This window comes from Alligator sinensis, unplaced genomic scaffold (genome assembly GCF_000455745.1).
Source record: "Alligator sinensis unplaced genomic scaffold, ASM45574v1 scaffold876_1, whole genome shotgun sequence".
Classification (NCBI taxonomy): domain Eukaryota; kingdom Metazoa; phylum Chordata; order Crocodylia; family Alligatoridae; genus Alligator; species Alligator sinensis.
In genome coordinates this window covers 3,510,062-3,520,121 of record NW_005841938.1, presented here as the reverse complement: position 1 = coordinate 3,520,121, position 10,060 = coordinate 3,510,062, and the positions used below count along the sequence as shown (strand labels likewise).

Sequence of the window (10,060 nt, the reverse complement as noted above, 5' to 3'; positions counted from 1 at the left end):
AGGAATGCTTATACAGCTGAGACCAATTTTCATGAAGAAGCTTTGTTGTTAAGGAGCCAAATTTACCCAAATTCCTTTCTTACAGAACCTCCACGCTAGAGCGGTGTCACCTCCATTTCTTCATCCAAGCAACAACCGACACTTCAAAGGCTGGAGTTGCCCGAGCTGCTGCCTGACTTTGACCAAGGAGACGTTTTAAACATATACTTCCCCTCCACCCAGTTACTGAGCCAAGTGACTTGTTATGATGGATCTCACATGGACATGGTAGGTGCATATGCAGAACTTTTTAGTATATCTGATTTTACTCTTAGTCATAGGTGCTGTGTATTCAGAGGTAAAACATTCCTTACAGCTTTATCTGTTACAATTGCCACTAAAACACTCCACCCTTTTAAGAGAAAACAGCCACTTAGGAAAGTCCTCTCAAAGCAAAGAATTTCCTATTCACAAGGAGTAAACCGATGGTCCCGTTAGTCTTGCTAGAGTATTGTGAGTAGAGTTTCCTGCTCTAAAACCCCGAGCTGGTATCAGTCAGCTCTGGTATTACTCTGCTGCATGAAAGTACAAAGGCTGAGGATCTGGCCTTGTACTTTCCAGGGATGCATACACTGAACACACACGTGCTTTCAATAGCCTCTGTTTATTTGACTTAGCTGAGTTTATTTGTTTAAAATGACCGTTTGTCCACTTATATCCCGCTGTAGACAAATATGCTGCCCCTCTGAAGTCTGTGGGAGTTTTGCCATTGGCTATGAAGTCAGGTTCTATCTGGAGGTGACCTTTGATATACTGTAGGCTTGTTCATGCTTTGTTATTTTGAACATGAATATATCTCTTCTGACATTGTCAAGCCCCATGTGAAGCACCCATGTGATGTGCTGCTTAAAAAGAAGGCTTATACGGGACCAGAATGGAAGCAGAAGAGCCAGGATTCTTATAACGGGCAGGAATAGACCATTGAAGGAAATGCATATTAAATGCTTTTAAAATGAAGAAGTACATTATAGGCCTGATCCAGGCTGGATCCAGGCTGAACCTGTTCAGCCTCCACAAGAGAAGGCTGAGGGGGGATCTTGTGGCCTGCTATAAACTAGTCAGGGGGGATCAACAGGCACTGGGGGAGTCCCTGTTCCCCCGAGCGCCGCCAGGAGTGACCAGGAATAACGGTCACAAGCTGGCGGAGGGAAGGTTTAAGTTGGACATCAGGAGGCGCTACTTCACGGTCAGGGCGGCTAGGGTCTGGAACCAGCTTCCAAGTGAGGTGGTGCAGGCTCCCACCCTGGGGGTTTTTAAGAGGAGGTTAGATGACCATCTTGCTGGGGTCGTTTGACCCCAGTACTCTTTCCTGCCATGGCAGGGGGGCGGACTAGATGATCTGCCCAGGTCCCTTCCGACCCTAGAAACTATGAAACTATGATCCAAAGTGCCTTCAAGTCATTGGGAGATTTCCTACTCTTCTGTGGGCTTTGGCTAAATTCCCAGCTGTTATGGTGCACCTGGTAAAAATAAACACTTCAACATTACATTGGGAAGTCATTTCACTTTTAAAAAACATGCTGAGAGGATCTAAGGCAGAAGTTGTGTTCAAGTAAAATTAAAGGTTCTAGTACAGTGACTAGAGCTAAAAGATGGTATGATGAGGCAAACTCCCCCTGCCCTGCACCTTTGCAGTGGCTTCCAGGGGTATGAAGTGGGTACACCATGGCACCTTTGTGATTCAGAAGTTTCACAACTTTTTGTCCATGCACATCACTGCAAGAAGGGCAGAGCAATGGAGAATCAGGCCCCACTTCCAGTCAAAAAAAGATATACCATTGGTCTTCTAGCCCTACCCGTAGTTCTCCTGGCTTCTTTCAACAGTGGCAGGTGTTAAATCATGGTTTAACGTTCTAAGGACAGAGCAACAATATCTAGAGTGTCTCCAGAGCTGGTTGATGAACAGCATCTACAGCAATGGTGTACCTACAATGCTGTTGTCTTTTATTATCTAAGACTGGAGTCCTGTGCCTTCCTGTGAACAAACCGAATGTCTACCAGCTCTTGTTGTTGTCAGTGGGAATTGAAGGAGCCTGGTATTTCCAGGAGTTGCTAAGCACCGTGGGGGATCAAGTATGCTGCGTAACAACAATACATGGCTGTGTAAATGGTTATTCCCAATGCTTTATTGTAAGGCTCTTCAAGGCTTTGAACTGAGGTTGGCCAAGGCAGAACCTCCATCTGAACTTGCCTTTCCTCCTTGGAATTTAAGAAATTTATGCCTAAGCTCTTCACAATTCTTCCATGTAATCCCACGTGTAACCTGATGTGCAAGTAGCATCTCTCAAAAGTCTTTAAGAGAACACAGGAAGTCGTATAGTCATACACGATATCCAGAGCTGTAACAGAGTGCTCTCCGTCATACCGTTAGCGATGCTCTCCATCATACTGTTAGCAACAAGAGTGTGAATGTAGAGGAAGGAGAAGCAGAATGAGAGTAGCAGACGGCTAACCCCCTAGTGACGCCTGCAAATGTATCTTGGGTAAATGTGTCCCCAAATATACATATTTTTCAAACCTTAAAGGAATAGCTGCAGCATAAAAATTACTCCTCTGTGAGTATTTGTTAATACGTATCTTGCATGAGCCAAGTTCTCTTCTCCTATAACCTGCAAGAGCAGAGATTTTGCAGGGTCAGTAGTAACACGCGGACATTTCTGTTATTTAGAGAGAGGAACACTAATTTCTCCATTCCTGGCATTTGCCTGAGATTGGCAAAGGAGCTTAAAGAAGTCAAGTGATCAGCTTTCACTTAACTCCCATGGGATCCTTGGCAGCCCCAACTGCTGTCTAGTAAAACTCATCCTTACATGGTCAGTTGGATCCCAGTCCTGAAATAGTCTTCATGAAAACAGGTGCCTGTATATAGCCCCATGGATTTTAGTGGAACTCCACAGACTGTGAAGGGGTGAGTGAGCCACATTGTAATTGAAACAGGAGAACATAAATAAAACCACAAAAAATGGCAGGGAAGAGACCCTAAGGACATGTGTAGGTCCTGAAACCATTATTTCATTAAACTGACTGGGTAGTGAGTTGATGGTCTCCCACTAAAGGCTGCTGGGCAGTTTAATAATATTAAACAGAGTTTTTACAAGAGCCTATGACAGTTTGCATTTCACCTTAATCTCATAGGTCCTTTTAAAATAAATCCCAGCCCAGATGTATTGAAACCCCAGTAGGCAGATAAGGCAGGATTACAGAGGAGGCCAGCTCCATGCTGCATTTGCCTGTGGAGTATATAGAAACATCCAATCCAAACACCTTTTTCTAGATTGACTTGAAAGACTGTTCAGTTAGTATCGGCAGTAGAATACTGATGGGCTCCCTGGGTGGCAATTCAGAGGTGTCAAAGAGGAGGGATTCTGGGAAGAGTTAGACTGGATTGAAATACAAGCAGCAATTTGTCTTTCCTGACGCTTCAGTTCTACAGATATAGGCACCTTATGAGCTGTTGTTAATCATAATCGCTCTACACTAATCCTCACTATTTCACTAAGGATTGGAGTCCTTCAGCACTGGGCAAACCAGAAACAAGGAAAAGAGTTCCTGTTCACAGGCTAGGACTTGTAATGGGACCTGAGGGAATTGAATGCCCAATTTCCATTGTAACGCAATGGGATTTGGAAGCCTGAGGCCCATTAAATTTTTCAAAAAACCCAGATACAATGTGTATGAACTTGCTAATATTTCCAGGCAAATTTAACTTTACTGTGGGTGCATCTATATAAGATGTCTTAATGCACAGTGGACTGTTCTACTGTGCATCAGTATGTCACAGCAAAAACCATGCTAATGCACAGCAGAATTAGTCTACTGTGCATTAAGTGTCACAAAAAATGTTCGCTTTTGCTAGTGTGCATTAGCACAGCTAGTGCGCCTTTATCTAGCACCTCATATTAGAGATACTAAACTTAATACACAGTAGCAAAGGCACACTGATGAATATGTAGACATGCTCTCTGAGTAGTCTACAGTGGGAAAGCCTAGGATAAGTAGACCTATAAACTAGGAATAATGGGTGATCATCCAAATAAAAAAAAAGTTAAAATACCAAGTGAGATGTTTCATCTCCAAATTAACAGCTTCAAATTTAGCTTCTAAAAGAAGACTGAAAATTGAAATTGGTATAAAGACCATTAAAGATGCATGAGTTTTTGGTCAAACCTTTGCATTTATTTACACTGTGGATATTTTCAAGCTGAGGTTACTCAGAGATGTGTTTAAAATTAATGGGAATTAATATCTAGGTTCCTTATGCAGGTTTGAAAGTATCAGCCTTGATGCCTCCGGGCTAGATTCTGCCTCCAATGAGTGTGTTCTTGCCTCATGTGGGGAAGAAGGCCTATCAGTTAGAGCCCTTGGGTTTCAGTTATCTTCTTTGCCACAAATGCAACTCACTTTTGCTGGCATCCAAGCAGTTTTCAGAAAGGGAAGGGGGAAAGGAAGCAGAGGGAGTTCTGTTTGGGGTTTTTTCAGCGCCAGCTGGAGGGTGGGGGCAGGTATATTGGAGTCTCCTCTGAGCTCTGAGGTGGGGTCCCCAATTCACCCATCCCACCCTTCAGCACTGGCTGGCGGACCTTTAGAAGAGCTCCCTTTGCGGCTTCCCATTCTGAACTGGGAGGGAGGAGGGGCTGGTACTAGGGGAAATCAACTGCAGGCTGCAGCCAGCAGCTAGATACCCCTTCCCTCTGGAACCAACCGTGAACTTCTGTTTGGTCCCGGGGGGTTGTTGTAACCCAGAACGCTTCCTGAAAAGTGTTCACAGGTACAGCAGGGAGCTGCACTTCTGTCTGCTCTCCTTAGTCTCCCTGTGCTTCTCTTCCCTGTAAAACCTCAGTGAAGTGCTGTCCCACTTCCCAGGCATGCTGACAATAACTACATTAAAACCAGAGAGGCCACCTGAGAGAAGCAGTACCACTCTGAACTGATTTCAAGTCCGGTCGGTATGTGAGGTCCAGTTGGCTCTGAGCATCGGGGGTTGAAGCCGACATTTCTTGTGCTCACAACAATGTGCTGTCAAAGAAGCTGTGATCAAAAGTGATTCTTGTAGCCAACATACATGTCACCTCCCAAGAGATATGTGTGTCACATGCAGTTATGCAAGCTTCAATGCTCAGTGTTATGAAACTACAGATAAATACTTGGTGTTGCTCAGCTGGTATATTCCCTGATGACATCTGCTCATCTGGATGGTGATAAGCTATTTATTATGTAGTAGGGGAGGACAAAGATCTGAAAGAAAACAGTATGGAAAAAAAAAAAAAGGATGTGAAATCTCATGGTTTATAAAGCCTTTCTAAATATTGCACAGATCAGATTGTAAAGAGCTCCCTGGATTTTGTATCCATTCTTCCCTATTTATTAAATACAGTTAATTATAAAGAATTGGATGACAAAAAACATTGGAACATCAAGTTGTTGTTTTACTATTTGCTATTTTGTATTTTAATTTTAAAAGAAATCTTGATGCTGCCTCTATTTTGGGTGAGATTCATTCAACTTTTCCTCTTCATTAGAAACACTAGGCCTACCAGAGTTTAAATAGATGCTTCGCTGTACATAGGCAGGTCACTAGTCCATGGGATTACCACAAGCCTTATGTTAAACACATGCTTAAATCTTTGCAGGACTTGGGTCTAAATATGGTTAGTACAGGTGAGCACTATAGCAATGCCAATATATTAAAATATGGCTGTATCTTTCTACACCTTTTTTACTGTGGCATGCAAGCAAAACCAGAGTGTTTTCATAGCTCTGTGAGTCAGGGTCTGTGCAAATGTGTAGATAAACTTAACATCAAACATAAGTCCATGAAAATTGATTCTAAATCACAGCAATAAGCAGGATGATGTGTGTGTTTAAAACTAAGGCCAAGGATGAATCCTTGCCAGGTAAGGACCTGTGTTTGCACAATGCCTAATCCTGTGGACGTGTAAGCCTGGCTGGAACATGGTTAATTAATCATTAACTACTTGTCACTTGAATACATGCATCTTCTTTCCGCAGCAGGAGGCCTTTTCAGCAGAACTTGGCCTAGAGTAAGAGCTCACTAAGGAAGACAAGAAATAGAAGATGACAAACGAGCCCATTAAAGAGCTGCTGAGAGCTCCCAAGTACCCTGAACCCGTCACAATGGAGAAGAGCAATAACAATGAATGCGTGGTAACCACGGTCCCCTTGGTCAGCGAATGCCAGCTGACAGCAGCAACGGGAGGGGCAGAGCTCTCTTGCTACCGGTGCACTATCCCCTTTGGGGTGGTCATCCTTATAGCAGGGGTGGTGGTCACCATCGTGGCATACAGCTTCAATTCCCATGGATCCGTCATCTCGGTGTTTGGACTGGTCCTTTTGTCCTCAGGACTGCTTCTCCTGGCTTCTAGTGCCGTGTGCTGGAAAGTCAGGCAAAGAAATAAGAAAGCAAAGAGACGGGAGAGTCAAACGGCACTTGTGGCGAATCAGAGAACCTTGTTCGGTTAAAGACGACCAGGAAAATCCTGGAGAGGAGAGATCTCTTGTGTGTCTGTCTGACTATTTATTCATGAGTTGGTCTGAAGGATTATTCTTCACAATGGAAGTAGATGGGATGGATTGAGAGAGAGACTCTAGGAGCATCTCTGGAATTGGTGGTTGATATGACTGAATGATATTTCTTGCCAAGACAGGGAAAGAAAAAAATTCTCTTCTCCACCCCCCCCCAACCAATTCATGGAAAATGATTTCATCGTAACGGCAGTCCAGAGCTGTAGTCAGCGCTCTGAGGATAGGGGAGAAAGCGGGGCCCTGTTAAAATGAAGAAAACAATCTGAACTGACCTGATGGGACAAAACCTGCTTAAAAATAATGCATGCTTGTGAGGGGTGGACTGAGAGAGGAGCTGTAGCAGTTGAACAGATTACCATCATACATCTGGCCAGATTGCCTTTGATTTATATTGTTCCCTGAAACAACAAACAAGCAAACAAAAACTGTGATTGCTTCATAAACTGATTCTTGGATCTCGGGACATATTTTGAGTTTGTTCCAGTGATTTTTATCTGTGGTACTTTTTTTTTCTCTTTTAAACAGACAGTAATATTAACTTGTTTTACTATTGACTAGATGTAGGTAGCTATTCATAATATTTGTCCAACATAAATAACAAGGTATGAGTATAGCTTAAAAAAAGTGAGACTTTCTTTTTGTAAATTAAAGTGGTTGGATTTAGCACTTTTGAGGATTTTGATATAAAAAAAGTTGTATATTTCATTAAAATAATAAACATTCAGTGCTGCTAGAGCTTTAGAAATTCTGGTATTGTTCATTGTCATCTGGACAATTTCAACTCCAATTCTTTTTACTTCACATATGGTGCTTTACAAGCTTCTTAGGATATTCCTTTATTGAGCAATAGCATTTGCAAATGCACAACTTGGCCTACCTGTGCTGCATATTGAGACCATGTATTTGATTTGGTGCCCTATTGTTTTCACATCCTTGTTAAATATTGATGTACTGGAGAACCGTTAAGGCAGACAGATGTTCAACTGGATGAGCAAGCCAATTTAGGTGGTGAATGATGAATGATTGATAGGGTCATTCATAAGAATAACATCATTTGAGCATGAAGGTGAGATCACTTGAGCAGAATATAATTATTGATCTGTTTAACACCACAGTGCAAACATTTGCCATCGGTTATATGTTAATGCCTACAAGTAGATATACTGATATTATTGGATCTGCACAGTACTGTGCCTTAGACTGTATGTCTAGTGGGACCCAGAATTTTTTTTTTAAGTATCCTTTTTCTAGTATCTTGAATTGCTGAAGAGTTGGAGGATGTTCGCAAAGAGGAAGTTTCTATTTCTGAAAGTTGTACAGACAAAACTTAGAAAATACGATAGACAAGATATGGCCTCATTTCCCAAGGCACACTCTTCAAAATTGCACAGAGACACACAGTCAAGCTGTCCTGAAGAGGACATGATGTAAGGATCAGCTGAAGGTTTTTAAGATTTGGGGCCTGCAAATTTTATTTTTAAATCCCTGCAAGGCCTGACCCTGTACTGAATTCAGCAGATCCAGAAACTCCTTGGAAATCAATGGAAATTTTTGACTGGGAAGGGATTTGTATCAGGCCCCTGTTGAAAGGTTGGGATGGACAACATGCAGAACTGGGCCAGCCTCCCGCGAACACAAAATGCATCTGCATTTTTTGTGATTATTTTTTCTCTTACTCCTTTTTTTGTCCAGCCCTATCAAATATGCCTGGAGATCAATTGATCTTAAAATGCTTGTGTAGCAAGCCCTTCTATTTCTGACTCCGTTAGCACGATCACCTGTTGAGCCACCTGAGTAAGTCTCGGCTTACTCAGTTAGTTGCTCTATGGAAGTAAACAGGGCAAGCTGCAACCCACATGGTGATGGAGTTATTTGTTGGTGAAGGAGATAAAATCTAGTCCTTATTGTTTCCTTGGGGCACTTACAATTTATTCTTACCTGCTCTTGATTCTGACTTCTGTTCTGAATGTTTTGCCAGGATGAAGGGAAGAAAAATGAGTTTACAGTTAAAAAAAAAATCTTAATCTCAACTGTTCGTATGTAAGAGCAGAGATATTTTCATGGATAGAAGCCGGACGCGAGGGGATCGCCTTCAGACCTCAGGTTGGGGAGGACCGGGTTAGAGAGCTTCTGGAGGGGCTGGACGCGTTCAAGTCAGCGGGTCCGGATGCTCTCCACCCCAGGGTGCTGAGGGAGCTGGCTGGGGTTATTGCAGGGCCCCTGGCACGGCTCTACGAGCGATCGTGGTGCTTGGGCCAGGTGCCAGACGATTGGAAGGTAGCTAATGTGGTCCCCATCTTCAAGAAAGGGAAAAGGGAGGACCCGGGCAATTATAGGCCCGTCAGTCTTACCTCAATCCTGGGGAAGCTCTTTGAGAAGATCATCAAGGAGCACATTTGTGATGGGCCGGCATCCGAGATGATGCTCAGGGGCAATCAGCATGGATTTATTAGGGGGAGATCATGTCAGACCAACCTGATTGCCTTTTATGATCAGGTCACAAAGGCCATGGATGCAGGTGTCGCGGTGGATGTAGTCTTTCTGGACTTCAGCAAGGCCTTTGACACCGTCTCTCACCCCATCCTAATTAGTAAACTAGGCGACTGTGGCATAGATGCCTACACGGTCAGATGGATTGCAGATTGGCTGAAGGGTCGCACTCAGAGGGTGGTGGTGGATGGATCATATTCGACTTGGGGGGAGGTGGGTAGTGGAGTCCCTCAGGGCTCGGTCCTGGGCCCTGCGCTGTTCAATGTCTTCATCAGCGATCTTGATGTTGGGGTGGAGAGCAACCTGTTTAAATTCGCTGATGACACCAAAATTTGGGGGGAGGTGAGCACGCTAGCAGGGAGAGAGAGATTGCAGAAGGATCTGGATAGGTTACAGGGGTGGGCAGACAGGAACAGGATGCGTTTCAATACGGACAAGTGCAGGGTGCTGCACTTGGGTAGTAGGAACCAGCAGCACACTTATACGATGGGGAACTCCCTACTTGAGAGCACGGAGGCGGAAAGGGATCTTGGTGTCATTATTGACTCCAAGATGAACATGGGCCGACAATGCGAGGTCATGGTTGGCAGGGCTAACCGGACCTTGTCGTGCATCCACAGGTGCATCTCGAGTAGAGCCAGGGAGGTGATCCTCCCCCTCTATGCGACGCTGGTCAGGCCGCAGCTGGAGTATTGTGTCCAGTTCTGTGCGCCCCATTTCAGGAGGGATGTGGACAACATGGAGAGGGTCCAGAGGAGGGCCACCCGCATGATCCGGGGACAACAGGGCAGACCCTACAGTGAGAGACTGCGGGACTTGAACCTATTCAGCCTCCACAAGAGAAAAAACTACTTCACAGTTAGGGTGGCTAGGAGCTGGAACCAACTTCCAAGGGAGGTGGTGCTGGCCCCTACCCTGGGGATCTTTAAGAAGAGGCTGGATACTTACCTGGCTGGACTCATTTGAGTCCCGTTTTTGTTTTTAGGGT

General features: G+C 44.2%; 1 protein-coding gene across 6 annotated transcripts in view; it reads left to right on the top strand.

Annotated features, from left to right (window-relative positions):
• The window catches only part of TMEM100 (transmembrane protein 100), a 10,578-nt gene extending 3,268 nt beyond the window's left edge, over positions 1–7,310 (top strand). For 5 of the 6 annotated variants that reach the window (XM_006019775.3, XM_006019777.3, XM_025199197.1 and 2 more), the window contains 2 exons: positions 86–267; positions 6,049–7,310. In XM_006019775.3, coding sequence (XP_006019837.1) covers positions 6,115–6,519 — 405 coding nt within the window. In that variant the 5' untranslated portion in view covers positions 86–267; positions 6,049–6,114 and the 3' untranslated portion in view covers positions 6,520–7,310. The remainder of the gene's footprint in view (positions 1–85; positions 268–6,048) is intronic. The other variant, XM_025199200.1, reaches the window with a different exon arrangement.
• The last annotated feature ends 2,750 nt before the right edge of the window (positions 7,311–10,060 follow it).